Consider the following 19,478-nt stretch of genomic DNA (forward strand, 5'->3'; position numbering starts at 1 on the left):
TACGGCCTCCAATTTCATCATAGCCTCTATACAGCCCAAAGAGACAACCCGCGCAGTGCTCGATCACCTTTATGGTTGTTTTGCCGTGGTTGGAGTGCCCCAAGCTATAAAAACAGATAACGGGCCAGCTTATACTTCTTCTGCCTTTGCCTCTTTTTGTAAAGAATTTTCTATTACTCATATTACTGGCATCCCATATAATCCCACTGGTCAGGCCATTGTTGAGTGTGCTAACCGCACTATAAAAACTCTTCTTTTAAAACAAAAAGGGGGAGTGAGGGCAGCGGGGCGCCTCTCCCGAGGTGATCTGGCACAAGCCGTCTTCACTCACAATTTTTTGCAAATCCGGGACGATGGCATAAGCCCCGCACAAAGGTTTTATCTCCATGAGACGGGGGGCAGAAGGGAAAGGCCGTTAAAGGCCCCTACTGCCTGCCTCACCGGAGCTCGAATCCGGTGGAGGGACCAAGAAGGCAAATGGCATGGCCCTGGAATAGTCATAGCGAGAGGTCAGGGGTATCTTTGTGTCCAACCAGATGAAGCCGACCCAGGGACTGAGATCTGGATCCCCACGAGATGGGCAGTCGAACTGCGAGAAGCCGAAAGCAAGGAGGAGACGAGGGCGGTGAGGAAGGCACCGCCGGAAGCGGGTGTGCAAACAGCGTGAGGTAACCATGCTCACACTTCTGATAGCCCTTCAACAGTTCCTACCTGGGTCCGAGGCTGTCCAGTCCAAATGGTACAACGCCACCCCCGCAGAGCAGCTAGCCGCAGATCAAAGGGGTGACACCTACTGGGCATTAGCACAGGGACTCCCTGCCCTAAGAGTGGTCGGATGGGGAAACCATCCTATCCCTCTTCTTATGTATGGCAATGCCTCCATCCTGACTGGGACCCCAAAAGCAGATTACAGCTACCTGCCGATAGAGAGAAGTCCCTCCAAACCACTGTCGTTGGTGTCTGTGACTCCTCCGGTCTGTCTGTACAGAGGGTGCGGAGCGAATGACTCCTCTGCTCCGTGGGGCCGCTTCTGCATGCCCCTGGCTCCCCGTGAACTCACTGAACCGCCAGAGTCCAATCCAGAACTGCTTAATCATAGCACCTCGGTCAATGTCACCTTGTTGGCTATCCCGTATGCTGCTGCCAACATGACCAGAGAATGGAGCCCTCCCGTTGTGCCTCCTCCTTGCCCGAAGGGTCATCCATTGACGTTTGACCCCTTCGCGGTCTGTTCTACAGGTATGGCGGCTCCAGGTCCGCCATTGCCAAATGGCACAACGCTTTGGTTTTGGGATGCAGATAATACGACCTCTTATGGGAGAAGGCCTGCCCCTACTCCCGTGGTGATTCCCTATGGGAGGATACATGGTGACTTGTGGAAAATAGGGCCCGCCTTGGGAACAACTAATTTGTCAGTCGCGGTAGTCACTGGACCTAGTGGAATTTGGACTCAACCGGACTTGTACCAAACATGGCAACACGTGTTCCAGGGGAAGTATTCCTCCTGTTCAGACAGACATCAAAAAGACACCGATTACCTCTGCTATGAGGTGGTAGCAGAAGTTCAAACACCTCTGAACAGTGCTTTTCTCCTGTGTCCCTCTAATAACCTCACCATACAGTATGAAGGACCACAGGCTAACCTACCTACATATAATGTCACTTGTACTCAACCCGTTCTTACTAACACTCTTCGGAGAAACCATTCCTCCTATGTAGTTATGCTGGTCATAAATCCTCCCTATCAATTGCTCCCAGTTAAAGCTGAAGCTTTCGCGCTCACACCTGCAGACCGCATTTTTAATACATTGATGAAGATATTGACGGGCGGACTTCGTCCCCGCAGCCGCAGGGATGGGATTAGGGACGTTTTGGGGTTTGTAAATCTGGCTATAGAATTGTATGAAGAGTTTCAGATCCTACAACTAATAGAGGAAGGACAGTTATTAGCTTCCACCCTCCAATCTTTCATGAATTCAGAGGTAGCAGCGTGGCACCGTCAGGACCATATTGATCACCTCCTCCAAAGTCAAATCACTGCCCTACAAGACACGGTGATTTGGCTAGGAGACCAGATGGCTTTACACCAACGCTACGAGATGTTGCAGTGCCACTACAAATATCGCCCGCTTTGCGTGCTTAATCTCCCAATTGATTCCTCAACCTTCCCCAATCAATGGCCGGCAGTCCGCAAAGCCCTCCAGGGGGCTATGCTGGCTTATAACGCCACAGATGACATCCATCAGTTGGACTTGCTCATTGATCAGCTGAATAACCTCTCCAGAACGTTTGAGGAAAAGTGTGAACGAGAAGAGCGTTCCATCTTCGATTGGTTACAACGAATCCTGGACTTGCATTGGCTGCCAGGGGTGCTCTCCTCCGTTGCAGTTCTTGTCCTTATGTGTCTCGTCCTGCCGTGCCTCCTGAAGTGCCTCCTGCAATTATTGACACGGGCACTGGAGGGTCTTAAAGGCGATGTCTTGTCTCTGAGACACCGCAAGGGCAGGTCCCCATGGGGGGAATCGCCCAACCTACCTGTGTAAAACAAAAAGGGGGAGATGTTGGGGGACAGCTCTGGACCGGGGTCCCCCGTGAGGACTGTGAGACGCCTGAGGGTCCGAACCTGCCCCCTTGTGGGGTACTGGGATGGCCCTGGTAACAGGCTGGCTCCACCCGCGGGGAGGCACTTGGGAGGAGCTCGCCCGCCCATGGGAGATACGGGGGAGGAGACAGGGGATAATAAAAGGGGATGCTCACAAGGGCTTAGAAGGAGAAGGAGAAGGGGAAGAAATGCAATAAAGCTTGCTGACTGCAACTCCTTTCGGGTGCTCTGCCTGTTTATTGCCCTCCCCCAACCGGGAGAGGGGCCGGAGACGTCCGAAGACCGGGGATCGGTAAGTGGAGAGGCGAAGGCCTGGGAGTAGACCCCGGGCACATATTCTTTAATTATATTCAGCAACAGAGAAAATACAAGTAGAGAAATAAAGACCAACAGATAGGGCTTCTAACTGTCTGACCATTACATACATACGTAGTTACCAGAGAGAGAAGCACCAACATCTAGATTTTTAAAGTGGAGGAGGGTTCCTTAATGGCTGCCCAGAGTCTCATCTGGCTCACAAACTTTCTTTCAAAGAGTAATTCCCCAAAGCAAAACCTCAGCTTAGAGTATATATACAATTTTCAGAGTCAGAGGGCATCAAGATCCTCATGACCCAGTGCCTTATAAACAGTTAACAAAAGATTTTAGCCTTCCTACAAAACAAGCCTCCCCTAATCAAACTTCCCTTAATGGGCTCCACTTGTAGCCCATTAATGAGTAGGGAAGATCTTTTAACTCCCATTAACATTACACAAGTTTCCTACCCTTGCCTAGGTAGTACATGAATAGAATCACATGTGTGTATTTGTATATGTGTACATGTATTATACATGTCTAGATAGGACAGTAGTAGAATCATATAAGTGTATATTTGTATATAACATGTATATATATATATCATAGATGTCTATATAGCGCACTCATAGAATCAAGTTCACTAGTAGAACTATATATGCATATATTTGTTATAATATGTTTGTATGTATTATAGATGTCTAGATAGTACACTAGTAGAACCATACATGTATTTTTTGTATATAATAGGTGTGCATGTATTATAGATGCTTAGATAGTAAACTAGTAGAGCCATACATGTATACATTTGTATATAATATGTATGTATATATCATAGATTTCTATATAGTACACTCATAGAATCAAATACACTAGGAGAATCATATATATGCATAATTTTATATATGTGTGTACATATTATAGATGTCTATATAGTACACTAGTAGAATCATATATTTGTATATATGTATGTGTGTGTATGTGTGATAGAATCACAGCTCTCTAGAACTTAGTGGCTAAGTCTTAGAGAGTTGACAGGGTCTCAGAGAAGCTCACCCAAGGCAACATAACTCGTAGATGTCATTGTGGGATTTGCATTTCAGCACTCTGTTGTCCCCCTGTAACAATAACAGTGGTATACCATACTTCAATTATATGAGGGGTCAAAGGATCATAGGACCACAGGTGGAGATTTGGATGGTACCTTAGATGTCACTTACTCCAATCTCTCCATTTTATAGACAAAAGATCTGAGGCAGTGTCATCTAGTGGAAAGAGTACTGAATTTGGAATCAGAGGACTTGAACTCCTATCATAGCTGTTCTGTTTACTACTTGGGTGACCTAGAACCAATCACTTGATCTCTCTGGGCTTTTGTTCTTCATCTGTAAAATGAGGACATTGGTCCACTAGCTGGCCTTTAAGATGCCTTCTAGCTCCTAAATGATCAAGGTCACATAAGTAGCTAAGCTGACTCTTGTGGGCTGACCTGAATACCTAATCACCATGCCATTCTTTTTATTGGGACAATTGAATGCAAAGGAATTTTTGAAATGTACCTTGATTGCAAGTTGGTGATGAATTATGCTTCACTCTTCAGAGTGACCAGCCACCAGTTTTGTCAAACCCTCAAAGAAAAAGGGGAAAACCCTTGAAACAAGCCTGAAAACATCATGTGGATTCTTTGATGTCAGGCATTTCTTGGTGACTCTATACCTTCTCTTTTCCCCATATTTCAGCTTGGTAGATAAGATCAAAGCCTTCACACAAAAAGCACACATATCCTCATGAATGAATAAAGCATTCATTAAATGCTTTGTTGTTCAGTCATTTCAGTTGTATCTTCATGACCCCATTTGGAGTTTCCTTGACAAAAATACTGGAGCAGTTTGCCATTTCCTTTTCCAGCTCCTTTTACAGATGAAGAAACTGAGGCAAACCGGGTTAAGTGATTTGCCCAGGGTCACACAGCTAATAAGTATCTGATTCTGGATTTGAACTCAGGAAGATGAATCTTTCTGACTGCAGGCCTGGCACCCTATCCACTGTGCCACCTAACTGCCCCTTTAATTAATGCTTTTTGATTGATTGATTGGAGGAGAGACCTGACCCTTGTTAGGATGATGGAGAGTGGAAAACTGCTACAGAGAGGAAAGAGGTAAGGAAAAGCACAAATGTCTTCTCTGACATTAAAAAATTTATTTGAGACTCTTCCTGAGAAGGAGGGAGCCTGATACACTGAGGAATAAGGAGCTGACTGTTCCTAACAATAATCTAGAGGAGTTACAGAAGCTATCAGAGAAAATCATCCAGTAAAGGTCAGAGGAAAAAGAAAAAGAGTATTAGTAGACCCCCCTCAGGGATGCTCAGTCTATTGTTTTTCAAGGGCATATATCCAAATACACACACACACACACACACACACACACACACACACACATATATATATGTATGTATGTATGTATGTATATATGTCTGTTGTTTTTCAAGGGCATATATCCAAACACACACAACACACACACACACACACGCTATGTATATATATCAGAGAACTTTTGAAAACTTAGCCAAACTTACACATTTCCGGTGATTCACATGGGCACAAATGACAGTGCTAGAAGAAACCTAAAAAATATTGCCAATACTTATGAGTTTTGGACAAGAAACTGAAAACCATAGGGATACAAGTCATGTTTTCCTCACTGGTACGCACTGAAGACAAAGGATAAAAAGGAGAAAAATTAATTTATGAAGTGAACAGCTGCTGAAAAATGTGTTATTTGAGAAAGGGAATTGGATTTGTGGACCATGGCTTAAAATATAGCTATGACAGATTGCTGGGAAGAGATAAAGTACAACTAACAAAGGCTAGTAAGAACATATTTGTCCATTGTCTTATAAATCTTATCAAAATTAAGACTTTCAATAAAACAGGATGGGGGATGGAGAAGTTTGCCAATGTATGTCCATCAAGGAAAGAAATAATAGCCATTAAGAATTCTACTTCACAGGCGACAATATCTTTTTTTAAATATCTTTGTAGAACCAGCTACACTTTATACTCTGTTGGAATAGATATTAAGAAACTAGGGTCATTTCCATGTCATGATGAGGCAAAAATTTTAGTTGAGCATGCCCATCATTATGTCATCATTAATTTATTTATCAAGTGTTCATTGAAGTCAAACAATGAGGGAATAATAAATGTTGTTCTATAGAAGTAGAAGATATGTATATACACATATTTATACACATACATATTAAATATATACATATATACACATGAAATATATATCTATATATAGGTATAGAAATGAATCTATACATATGTGCATGTATATGTGTGTACACATAAAAACAGTATCACATGTATGAACATAATATATACATGCACATATATATATATATATATATATATATATATATATATACACATAAGTAAGCATGAACCTGGAGGCAGCTAGGTGACTCAGTGGGTAGAGGGTTGGACCTGGAGTCAGGAAGACCTGAGTTCAAATCCAGTCTTAGACATTTACAAGATGTGTGACCCTGGGCAAGTCACTTAACCTCTGTTTGCCTTAATGTACTGGAGAAGGAAATGGCAAACTACTGCAATGCCTTTCCCAAGAAAACCTCATAGACTATGTTGGAGTGGTATCGTCTATAGGATCCTGAAGAGTTGGACATGAATGAGCAACTGAAAAACAATAAATGAACCAATACACACAGATATATGTACATATGTGCACTCCTATATGTCAACATGCAATATACATGTGTGTAGACATGTTGGTGCATGTATGTGTAAATGTGTATATATGTGAACACATATTCACACATGTATCTAAAAATAAAGGATGAGAATGAATGAACGGTGTACAAATGGAAACTATAAATGTACATACACAATGAAGGAATAAAAACCTAAATCAATAACCAAAGAGGGGTTGAGTTAACCACAAAAGATTTCTTCTAGGAAGAGATAAACTGAGTTTTGAAAGGCGTAATAGGCATTAATTGGCAGATAAATACCTGCATTGTGTTCTCTGGATCTTAAGTATAAAATTCTGGGTTTAAATTCTTGTTTACTACTTGCATGACCATTTAGCAAGTCATTTCCCTTTCTGGACTTTGGTTTCTTCATTTGCAAATGAGGGGACTGGACAACCTGGCCCATCTCTGAATACGAACTTCAAATTCTACAATCCAGATAAGAAATTTACGAAAGGTTACAAATAAGAGAATGAATAGAAACCCATCCGGATTGGAGTGAAGAGACTGTGTAGGGGAATAATGAGTGATGAGGTCACAGTGAAATGTTGGAGGGTTTGGAACGCTAGTTACGTTTAGATTTGATCTGATAGGTAATAGAGAACTTAAGGGATTTTGGCAGGGGAGTGACCTGATGCATATTATATTAGAGAAGGATTTTCCTGACAGCTGTGAGCAGGGTGGACTGAAGATTTTATGTCTTAATGTCACTAGTTTTTAGTTAAGGGTAAAGACATATTTACTTTTATAAATGCACTTTATTTTAAAACTCTGAGCCATCTGGTGACATATGTTTACTTCACCCATTCTGCATAACATATCAGCAGATGCTTGTATAAAGCAGTTTTTATCAATTTTTTTTTTTTTTTTGCGCGTGATTCAAATAGCTAATTAGTAGTAAGAGGTCATACACTCCTTTGAAAAAGAGTCTGATGTCATCTAGTGCATGCCACTGGGGAATGCTTCAAATATATATAATTTATTTTGGTTGGGCATTCCATAGTAAGCCTCATTTTGCATAGTGGGGCCTACGATTTCATGCTAACATAGTGCAATCAGCAATTTTATAAGCATGTTTTGACCAAAAAGATGAATTTGAACTCTAACAAAAGATGAAGGCATTCTCCCATGAAAAGTCAGAAAGCCCTGCATTTATAAACTGAAAACAAACCAAAGGGGGAGGGAGGAAAAAAACAACAGCTTGAAATGCATGATTTTCACAGATTTGAAGTCATTGTTGTCTCGTGCCTTTACCAAACGTTTGAGAAAGAATTCAACTCAGAATATATGATTTGCATGTAATTAAAACATGGATTCCTTCTGTTCATAAGGTTTTTCCCTTCTCGGGGCTAGCAGGTTTTTTTGACTTTGTTTTGTTTTTTGTTATTGTATCCCCAGCATGTTACACACTGTACACGGGAGGCAGTATTAGTAAATGTTTGTTGAATTAAGATAAATTTTAGCTCCCTCAAAAATACCTCTACAAAAATAGAATATCGTTTCTTTTCTCCACTGTCATTTCAGCTAGACCTTGAAAGGCAATATGGTAGGGTGCAAAGAGCATTGACTGGGAAGTCAGAGGAACTGAGTTCAAATCCTATTCTTGACATGTAATACCTGTGTGACCTTACACAAGTCACTTAACCTCCGGGGATTCAGTTTCTTCATCTACAAAGTGAGGGGTGTTAGGCTTGATGGTCTCTGAGGTCTTTCTATCTCTATGACTCCAAATATGATCTCCTATCAGATCTATATGTTCTATATGGGGAAAAAACTAAAGTGTATTACTTACTTTACTGATTACCATTTCCAAGTCCACTATGGAGAATTAAGGCTAGTCCTTTCATTCTGCACATACTTGGAGTTCCATCTGCAGATAAAGTTGTTGGTTGTACCACATGTGGCCCACCTTCCAAATGACCTCTGGTAAAAGGGGGAGAAGATGTGAATATATGAGTGGCTTGAAACAACTTTTCTGTATCAATGATTTGTTTCCGAGTCCCTCTAAAATAAAAGTATTCTACTCTAGGATATGGTAAAAGGGGATGTTGACATGGTTTTGGGGAAGTGACAGGGTCTCTTAAAGGAATATCCTATTCTAAAAGGATTTTCCCATTATATACATCCTCTTTAATGTGGCATTTTCATTTAATTCAAATGAAGCATGGGACAGACAGGGACACAGAAGGAGAATCCAGGCCACAGAACATTGGAACATCCGATAGCAATCTGGCACCACTTCATCAAATTCTTTTTGCTTCAGTACAGTTTGAACATCTCTGTGACTTAATGAGTTAAAATCCTAATTGCTTGAGTGTGCTCTAGTTTGTGGTTGAAACTGAAGGCAAAGCTTTTTGTGTGTGTGATATATAATGCACTGTCCATGAAAATGCTAATTAAAGTAGAATATACATTTACTTTGAGCATTCTTGGCCTAATAGCACTATCTGGAGATGGAGCTCTTTGTTTTTACTCATTAGACTTATTAAAAATATGTCCACTGCCTCAAGGCACCTGGGTGCATCCATAGAAATGGAAAATTGCAAAAATTGAATGAGAGCTGAACCCTAAGCACCAGGGGATGTTCTGAGCAAAGATAAGGCACAGCTGGTGCCTTTTTAGAAGGTGAAATGAAACTAATTGGCTAATCTGGCAACCAATTAATCTTAAATAGGCAAAGAGAGACCCTTTTTATCTGGACTGAGATGTACTCTCTGGCAGAAGTAAAGGCCAGAGTGCATAATATGAGAATAAGGAGTCAGGATTTTAAATCACCTAAGACTCAAGCATTTATTTTGCCTCACTGTAGGTTATTGGACACTGAGGGTTAATTCTGGAATACAGAGTTATCAAGGGGGAAAGAAGAGATAAGATACCATACACTGGAAAATAAATATGCTAAAGGCTCTTTACAATGAGAATAGATTGAACTAGTATATACGTACATACATTCATGTATGTATGTGTGTATATGTATATGCATATGTGTGACACTCAAGTTTGATCCAAAGTAACATCTTTTCCATCAGTTTTTTAAGTCTAGACAACAGTAACATAGTAAATAAATCCTGGATTTGTAGTGTTGTTTGATGTCTGGGGCATAAACGCTCATACTGAAAGTTCAGCAATCAGCTCGCTTTAGTCCTCATAACTGCCTCCAGCATACCCCTGCATTGTGTTCTATCCAGCTCTGTTAATTCACCGGAGACCTAATCCTCAGGGTTGAAACTAGGACAGGGCAATGGAATTTTGTCCCAGAGCAGTGAAATTTAGAGGGGCCTTACAGCCTGTGAAGCCCTTCAGCAGCATAGAGACAGCTGAATTTGAGATTTGTTAATGAGCTTTCTTCCATGTAGGCCCCCCATCCTGCCCATCACTCAACTGAGGACCCATTTACTAAGATTTGCTTTGGGTACAAAAATGACCAGTTATAATTCTATTTATGAGGATGAATGAATTTTAAAAGCTTCTATTAAATACTTACTATGTACCAGGATCTTTTTTATCTCTACAGCACACCTAGCAACTGATACAGCTGACATCTGCGCATGAGACAGCTGTACAACAAAAGGCAGTGGTGTATGGAATGCTCATAGCTTAAACAAAGGATTCAGTTAGTTCTGTAGTTTTATAACCATTTTGTATTGAAGCAAATTTATAGGAGATTATAACTGTTTCATTTAATAAATAGGAGTACTACATCTCACATTATTACAGTCAATTGGTTTTTCCCTCCATCTGGCATTTCTCTCAAAACAGTTCCTAGGACAGTGGGGTATTGCATCCCTGAATATAGAGTAGTTGTTCTCAAATTTCTTTTTAAACACACTTCAGGGATTGTGGAGCACTCATGCCCTATATGAGTAATTCTCAAACTTTATGCAAAAGTAGATTCTTTCACTTTAAACAGAAAGTTGGTGGAACTTTTACTTTCTTCTCTGATTCCAGGCTCCGCAGTCTATCCACTTTACCACTTAGCTGCCCTTCTACTGTCACACCAAACAAATTAAGGCAAATTCAAATTGAGAGATAGAGACCAAGAGAAAAGAAGAAAATGTTGAATACTTGAACTTCTTTGACCTGCTCATAAAAAAATCCAAAACAGACAAAGAACAATAACAAGTTCCAGATGAATGGATCTCTTTTAATTTTTCCAAATCTAGCTGTTCATTTTCAACTTACTGAGTAGATCATGAAAGGTAGGCTGGTTAGAAATCACAGGTCTTTCTTCCCAAGCCAGACTCCTCCATGAGACCAGTGGGAGAGAAGGATGAAGGTTAGAGGATCATTGACATAGCCACAAGGGAAATTAGAGAACATATGCTCCAACTGTCTAATTTTACAGATGGAAAAACTAAGACCTAGAATGGTTAAGTTACTTGCCCAAGATTACACAGTGATTATAGTCAGGACAGTTGACTTTCATGTCTCTGACAAACTGATCGAGAAAGAAGCCAGTCTTCTCTGTGGCTACTGCTTCTCAGGTGATAGTCACAGTTACTGAAGGTCCATCAAAGATCCTTGCACCATCAAAGGGGTCAACATTGGAAACTGATATTTTATAAGTGGAAATGACATAAGAAAAGATATTACTTTCTACTTTGCTACTGCAACCTAAAAACCATGGAACTTTTCCATCTGAATTGCCACTGAAGCTTTCTATATGCAGTGTCTCCCCCATTAGAATGTGAACTCCTTGAGATCAGGGAATGTCTTATTTTTCTATTTGTATCCTCAGAACTAAGCCCAGTGCTTTGCTTATAGTCAGCCTTTAATAAATGCTTCATTCATTCATTCTCTCCAGGGTTTATTGTAGGATGAGACTGATAGAAGGTGAAAACCTAAGTGTGACAGGAAAACACTGAGGGTCTTCCCTTCCCGGACTGATTCTTTTGTGAAGGCAAATTAGGCCATCTTTTGCCTCCATTCTTACCTAGAATTAATTACTGAATGGGTGTTGCCTCAGACAAACCGGAACCTGGGAAAGATCTAGCTTAAAAAGGCCAAGGTCTCCCACTACATCCGAAGTCATCGCCAGTCATCCTGACCTATGTCATGCCACTGGACTCTGATGATTCTGGAGGAAAGAGTGAGGCTGATGACTTTGCGCAGCTCTGCCTCACTCAAATTCTATTCTCTTGCAAATCAAGATATCGATTGCCATCCTGATGTCATTGATCCTCTTCTAGAAGAAAGGATAAGCCATAACAGGAATGACAGTCTAATCTAAGATTCTCATCCCAACTCTCTTAAAGGAGGACCATGACCATATTTGCTGAACCAAAAATCAAGACATATAGATTTATAAACATAGAGCTGCAAGGCTCCTCAGAAGAGACTAGTCCAACTCCCTGTTTCCTGCTGAGGAAACTGAAGCCCAGGGAAAGTTAGATAACTTCTCTAAAGCAAGCATCAGAGAGGATTTGAACTCAAGTCTTCTGTCTCCAGAACAAGCAATCTTTTTACCATTCTGCATTGTCTTCTAAAGGTAGGTAGAAATCCTGGATATGCCATTTCCTCTTTGGGTCTTAGTGACCTCATATATAAAAATGAAGAGATTGATCTACATTATTTCAAAGGTCCCTTGAAACTTTAAATCTATCTACCAAAAGAAAAAGAATTTTGTTTTTCCTTCTGGTGGCTTACTGGGACAGAACATTGGAAATTAGGACTATCTGGGAAAATCTGGAACATATAGTCATTATACCCATGGGATACTTCATAGGAAAGAACAGCTAGGAGTCAGGGAACAAACAGAAAATGATGAAGAAGGGTGAGGGCTGAACAAAAGGGTGAAAAGGTAGACAGTCACAGAAGGGGATGGGATGTGTTTGGGTAGCAGCTATAGGAAAGCAAAATGCCTTCTGGGACAACAGAAAATTGGGAGACACTACAGACAGAGCCTGTAGGGAGTTGGTGTTACTACTTCTATTGGTGTCTTATTAATGAGAACTCTGGCTGTAGACTTGCTCTTGGCTTGGGAAACAGTTTGGACTAACATAGAGGCATTGGCACTTTTTAGATGCTTCAGATTCTTGGACCTAGCAAATGGTCCTTAATAAGATGCCTTCAGGTCACCCTAGTCACATGGCAAAGTAGCCTTCCTTTCTTCATTTTGTAAACTGGATGTAAGTGCTTTACAGAACTGATGGCTGTTTTACATGACTTCATGTGTATAATGATATATATCATTATATCTCTATATATGTCTATATATCTCCTATAATGGATATCATATTATTTGCCTTCTCAATGGGTGGGGAAGCAACTAGAGGGAAAAAGAAATTTGGAGCTCAATTTTTTTTAACGTAAAAGAATTAAATAAAAAAAACCTCACCTTCTCAATGTTCTTCACACAAGTTACTCCATCTCCCAGCTACATGCCTTTGCTCTGGTCATCTTCCATGCCTGAATTGCATACTCTTCTTTCTTCAACTTCAGAGAATCTCTCTATTCCTTCAAGGCTCAATTCCAGCACCAGCTTCTCCATGAAGCTTTTATGACCTCCACCCTGCCTCCTCCCCGAACTGCTAGTGTCTTCCTTCCTCACTCTTTTTTATTTATTTGTATTTATTCACTTTATGTTTACTATAAATGCTTACATATGTATTTGTTATTTGCTCTATTAAAATGGAAGATGTTTGAGAGAAGGGATTGTTTCATATGTCTTTGTATCCTTAGCATTTATCACAGTGCTTGATACGTAATAGGTGGTTAATAAATAATGCATGTTGATTATTGGTTGATGGATAATGAGAAGACAAAGCATATCCAAAACTTGACCCATTATTTTCCCCCCAAAATTACCCTTCTAGAATTGTCTATTGTACATGGCACTGCCATTCTCCCAACATTACCTACATTATTTTTGTCTTCTAGGCCTTAAATTTTAGAATGATTTTCCAATTTTGTCTCCTTCTGAGAGACAGGGTGGGGGAGAGACTTTTAGAATTCTAAATTTACTAAGTTCTAATGACCATGACAGCTCTTGAATCAATCCCTTCCTTGCCATTCCTATTCCTTCCACCTTAATAATCTCTTTTTGATAATCTCCTGGGTCTCTTTCCCATCTCAATCTATCCTACACATTGTTGCCAAATTTATCTCATCTCTAGTTTTGTTTTGTTAATTAATGAAAAACTATCAGTGATTCTCATCATATATTTAAAAAAGTCCAAACATCTTAGCTGGGCATTCAAAGCCCTAGATAATATGGCTCCCACTTACCTTTGTAACTTTCATACTGCTCTCTTTCACATTCTATATGTCTTGGCCAAATAGGACTACTTGCCATTCGCTGACTTTTCCTGTCTTTCTACTTTTTCTCATGAGTTCCAATGTCTGAAATTCTCTGTAATTTTCTCTCCCCATCCCCTGCCTTTCCCATCCATTTCTTTCTTAAGATCTTATTCCTCTTCCAAGGTCCTGCTGAAATATCCCATTTTTCATGAAGCTTTCCTCCATTCCCTCAATTGAGAACTTTTGTCTCCTTTTGATTAGTATATTCCTTTACAATCCTTTCTTGTACTTATTATATGACAATGCACTGACAGGAGGCAGCATGTCCCAGGCAAGTCAAATTTCCACCAGCACCTTGACTACCATTTCCTTATAAATGCCCTCTATAGATGTGGAAACTTTTTGTTAACTTAAATTCTTAGAGTTGCCTGAAGCACCAGGAGGTTGAATGACTTGTCCATAGCTGTACAGCTAATATATTTCAAAGATAGAACTTGAACCATGGTCTTCCTGACTGTAAGCTCACCAGTATTTTTTCTATCAAACATCATAGAACTCCTAGTTATTATTATTACTTACATGCATTGTATTACAACCATTTGTGTAAGTCTCACTTCTCCTACTAGATTCTAAGTTTCTTGAGGGCAGGAATCAGCTTTATTGGTTTTGAATTCTTCTCTCTATTTACTGTCTAGTATGATACCTTAAACATTTGAGGAAGAAGGAAGTTTTAGAGCTGTGATTTAATAGATGTGAGGAATTCATAGAGGTTTGGAGGAACTTAGAGATTAAATGACTTGCCCGGGGTCACATTGGGAGAATATGTCAGGAGCAAGACACAGATGCTTAAAAAAATCTTTGTTGGATAGATAACAACAGACAGAGATGTGAAAATAACTCTGAAAAGTAAAAAGCCTAATCTAAACTAATACAAAATGAATGAGTCATCAAGCATTTATCAAGTTCTGCTATGTACAGGACACTGTATAAGGCTCTGGAGATATAGACAAAATGAAACAGTCCTTACTCTTAAGGCATATGTGTTCTATTGGGGGAAGAAATCATGTGCATACATAAATATTATAGGGATGAGAACTGGACCAGTGATTTCCTTGGTATAGGGCAATGGGTCTCAAAATATGGTCCTATAACCCCTGAGAGTTCCCAAGACCCTTTTGTGGAGTCTGACCTTTTCAAGGTCCAAACTATTTTCATAATAATACTGAAATATTCTAATTTCTAATACAGTGAATACATATACATTGTGTTGTTGTGGTTGTTCAGTTGTGTCTGACTCTTTGTGACCCTATTTAGGGTTTTCTTGACAAAGATACTGGAATGGTTTGCCATTTTCTTCTCCAGCTGATTTTACAGATGGAGAAATTGAGCAAACAGGGTTAGTGACTTGCCCAGGGTCACACAACTAATAAGTGTATGAAGCCAGATTTTAACTCCAGACCCATCCACTGTGCCAAATAGCTTTCCATAAACACACACACACACACACACACACACACACACACACACACACACACACACTCATTTATAAACTGCATAAACAAAAGCTCTTTTTTGGGATCCTCAATAATTTTGACAGTACAAAGGAGTCCTGAGACTAAAGAGCTTAAAAACAACTGGTATAGGAAATCCTAGGTAAGGAAACTGTTAACCTTACTGTAACTGTAACTGTTATCTGCTACTGCAGATGGACATCTCATTTGCCACTTATGGTCTCAGAGAAGTCATGGACTCTAAGCTTTAGAGATTTGTGAGGCTTTGGGTCACAAAATCCTGGGTGAAAATTGAACATAGGTCTTAGATTTTGAGGGCATGACAGGCATTATGCCATATTGCTTCTATCAGCACCTAAGTACATATGGAATATATACAAAATAAGTATACAGAAAGAGATGTGAATGCCAGAGAAGCACACATTCTGCTCTAAATAGTATTTGAAAGGTTCTTAAAGAGGGTCGATGATATCAGGAAGGTGATGTCTTGACTTGCCAGTGAATTGGATTTAAGTGAGGCAGGTCTGTGCAAAGTCATCAGCCTCACTCTCTCCTCCGAAGTCATCTGGGTCTAGTGGCAAGACATAGATCAGGATGGCTAGAGATGGCCCTGAATGCAGAGGGAGACCTTGGTCTTTTCAAGCTAAGATCTTTCCCATGTCTCAGTTTGTCTCAGGCAAAAAACTCTCAATGATTAAGGCCAAGTACACTTGAAAGGTACTGAGTGGGATAAGTTTTTGTGAAGACTTCTCAGATTGTAATTCTTCTCCCAGGGGTGAGGTAAGACTGTTACTATATTTTTAGAACAGAATAATTCCATATAAGAATATAAAACTGTGTAGTACATTAGGGTCTCAGTGATTGGATAAAGTTTACCTAATTCTTCAATGTCTTCATTTCAAAAGGGATTGGTTAGATTTCGTGTCTAGAATGTAAGATCATATTCTCAGCTAATGAGAATAATGGTCAGTGGAGGGGAGGGACTTGCATTAGGGTCTATATAAATCACTGCCTTTTCTTTGTCTTCGGCTTTTCTACTCCTACAGGATTGCCCCGCTTCTCGAGAATCGAATAAATCAACTTTCTGTCATCGCTTTGAGAGGCGTCTGAGTAATTGATTTATGTAGGGACCTGAGCCATCTCACACAGTACAAATGTGGCAGCCTCCTAGCTTAGTGCAGTACCTGGCCTGTAGTAAAGCTTAATAAACTTTTGCTGATATTCTAACAGTGAGAAGCACAGACTAGGTCGTATTGGCTTCCATGAATCACCTTTTCCTGTCCACTGACTCTGAGGGAGGGTTTCAAAGTTTGCAAGAGAAGAGAGGTTTTTTTTCCCTTGTGTTGTGAAACTCTGAGAGCAAAGACTGTTTCATTTTCTGCCTGTTTTTTCCTAGTGTTTGTTGAGTTGATTTTCTTTTAAAAGCAAAAGTTTCTGTTTTTTATTCTATTTTTTTCTTTAAATATATGTATGTGTGTGTGTGTACATATAAGTATATATTCAATGTATGGTGATAACTAATTTAGGGTCTCATAATATCTTAATTCTACTTCACACATAATTCTTTTCTTCTTATCAGTATCTTTCCCCCATATCATTTAGGTTAAAAGGATGCAATCTCCAATTAATATGTAAATGTGATTTTCTTTTTCTGAAAGTGCAAATTGAGTTGAATTGTTGAATGATAGGGGTGCTACTCCCTCACGAGAGACTGACTGCCGTCTAGGACAAGTCTTCCAGCCTTTTCTGGGCATCTCCTGTAGGGACAGGAGAGAGAGGCTGGCTGCCCACTGAAGGGGTGGACCGGACCTGGGGGCACCTCGAGACCACGTTCTGCCCCCACCCCCACCCCAACGCGCTCCACTCTAAAGTAAACACCCGTGAGGCGGGCCGTGGTGAAGGCAGAAGCGCTGCCACTCCTGCCTCCTTCTCTCCTTTCCTCCCTCCGCCCAGGATCCTCCTGGCATGGCGGAGGGTGTGCGGGGCACTCTGTCCAGTGGCAGCGGTGGCAGCAGCAGCAGCAGCAGAAGCCTGCACAACAGCATCATCCAGTGGTGAGCGGGAGCGCAGCTGCCCAGTGTGCCACAGCTGTGCCAAGCTCAAACTTGACCCAGGGCGCAGTGCTCGGTGTAGCACAATCCTAGCTTTACTTCTGTTCTCAACGGTGTTGTGAATAAGTGGTGACCCCTGAGACTGTCTAGTCCCTAGCGTTTATTGGAATATTATGTATTTATTTTAAGAGGGAATTGGGGAGGGAAAGAGGAAAAGATTCCCACTCAGTCCTCAGAGCTTCCTCAGCCCTCTGTAGAGCAGTTTGGAATTAGCAAGAGAGAATTCAGAAACCTAGGGTCCATTCATTAACAAAAACAAGCAACATGTAGAGCTACAACTAAGTCTGCACTAAGACTTTTGGGATACCCTATAAAAAAATTGTACTGTTTCCCCAAAGGTAGCGTCTCCCGGGAAAGTAATCCCAAACAACCCAATGTGGGGTGGGAGTAGGATTGGGGGGAGTTAGAGGATCACTTATTTTTGCATAAACATCTATGTTCCTGTTGCATTGTGTGAAAGTAATGTGGCTTTGCAGTATAAAATCTTAAAATGACTATTTTCTAATTTCAGCATAACAGTTTTTTAGCTTTAATGGTGTATTACAAATTATTTTTGAAATTCATTTCTTTTGAAATTTAATCAGAGGCAGAAAAAGCTCTATAAAAAAAGAAACAAGTTTCAGTGGGACTAATCCACAATTCTGAGCTGCATAGTTCTTATATAAATAGAAAAATAATTGAAACCAGCTCAAAAACTTTAGTGTGTATTTCTCATGTGAATAAAGAGTTCGCTTTTTAAAAAAATAGTTATGAGACATATTCCTTTGAGAAAACTGACCTGTCACGGATTTTTAAGCTCATTTTGTGAAGAAAAAAAATCTTTGGATGAAAGACAGAAGTACATGTGCTAGAGACTAATTTTGGAAGACTTTTGAAAGGTCTTTTAGTACCCCTCAACTTTAAAAAAAGAAAATTTCATCTTATCTGAGATCAAAGAGAAAAAAATTGCAATAATTATATTTACATAGCCCCTAAAGGTTTACAGAACACTTTCATCAAAAAAATCCCGTGAAGTAGGCAGCTTAAATACTATCATCCCTGCTTTACCAATGAGGAAACTGAGGCCTGAGGAAGTTTAATGACTTTCCCATGGTCCTATAGCTAGTAAATGACAGGACCAAGATCTCTCTCCACTGTAACAGAATGTTGCCCCCTTTTGATGAAATTTCATCAGCAAAAGAAACAGTACAGTGTCGCATCACACAGCAATCAATCAATAAATCTATAAAGACCTACTATGTGCCAGGCACTGTGCTCTTACTTAACTCAGTATTTCCCAAATGATTCTGTGGTACACTATTTGAATAGGGGATCCATGAGAACATATTGAAATTAATGATATTTTTCCCTTTAAAATATGAAATCATATATTATGAAAATAATTTTCCCCCTATTGTGTGCTAAAATTTCTCTGATTCCCTCCTGTAATGGAAGGAGCACACATTGGGAGTCAGAGGACCTCCTAGGTTCAGAGTCTTCCTTCAACTCTTAAATGCATTGTGAACATGGGTAAGCCTTTGGGTTTCACTTTTTAAAAATGAGGATGTTGGATTAGGAGACTTCTAAAGACCCTTCCAAGTCTGGACCAAGTCTGATAACTATGATGATGACCCTTCCTTTGTCCATGGCATAATTCCCTACCCTGTGACCAGCATTTATAGGCTCTCCATCCATTTACTCTCCCAAAGTACCCTGGGGCCAAATTAGTTGGGAAACCCTGTCCTAACCTAAAATTAGGAGCACGGTTTGTTGTCAGCTATTTCTTGGGACTATAACCTGTGAAAGCTATGTTGTTAATTCTTTTCCAGTTACAAAAGCACCCTTTATGAAGACCTCTTTCAGAGTAATCACAATCTGAGGGCTTGAAAGAGTTCATGCTCTAGGAGTATCACATTGTTCTGAACACCAAATGTAAACTATATTGATTTGAGGGGGGGGAAGACAGCTATA

The 19,478-nt window shown here is 40.2% G+C and overlaps 1 protein-coding gene across 1 annotated transcript in view; it reads left to right on the forward strand.

The window, feature by feature from the left end:
- The first annotated feature begins 17,264 nt into the window (after positions 1 to 17,264).
- The window catches only part of RFX8 (regulatory factor X8), a 121,611-nt gene continuing 119,397 nt past the window's right edge, over positions 17,265 to 19,478 (forward strand). Inside the window, exon 1 of the mRNA XM_072621607.1 lies at positions 17,265 to 17,471. Within this exon, the coding sequence (XP_072477708.1) occupies positions 17,383 to 17,471 (89 nt within the window). The 5' untranslated portion in view covers positions 17,265 to 17,382. The remainder of the gene's footprint in view (positions 17,472 to 19,478) is intronic.

Source organism: Notamacropus eugenii, chromosome 6 (assembly GCF_028372415.1).
Source record: "Notamacropus eugenii isolate mMacEug1 chromosome 6, mMacEug1.pri_v2, whole genome shotgun sequence".
NCBI lineage: Eukaryota > Metazoa > Chordata > Mammalia > Diprotodontia > Macropodidae > Notamacropus > Notamacropus eugenii.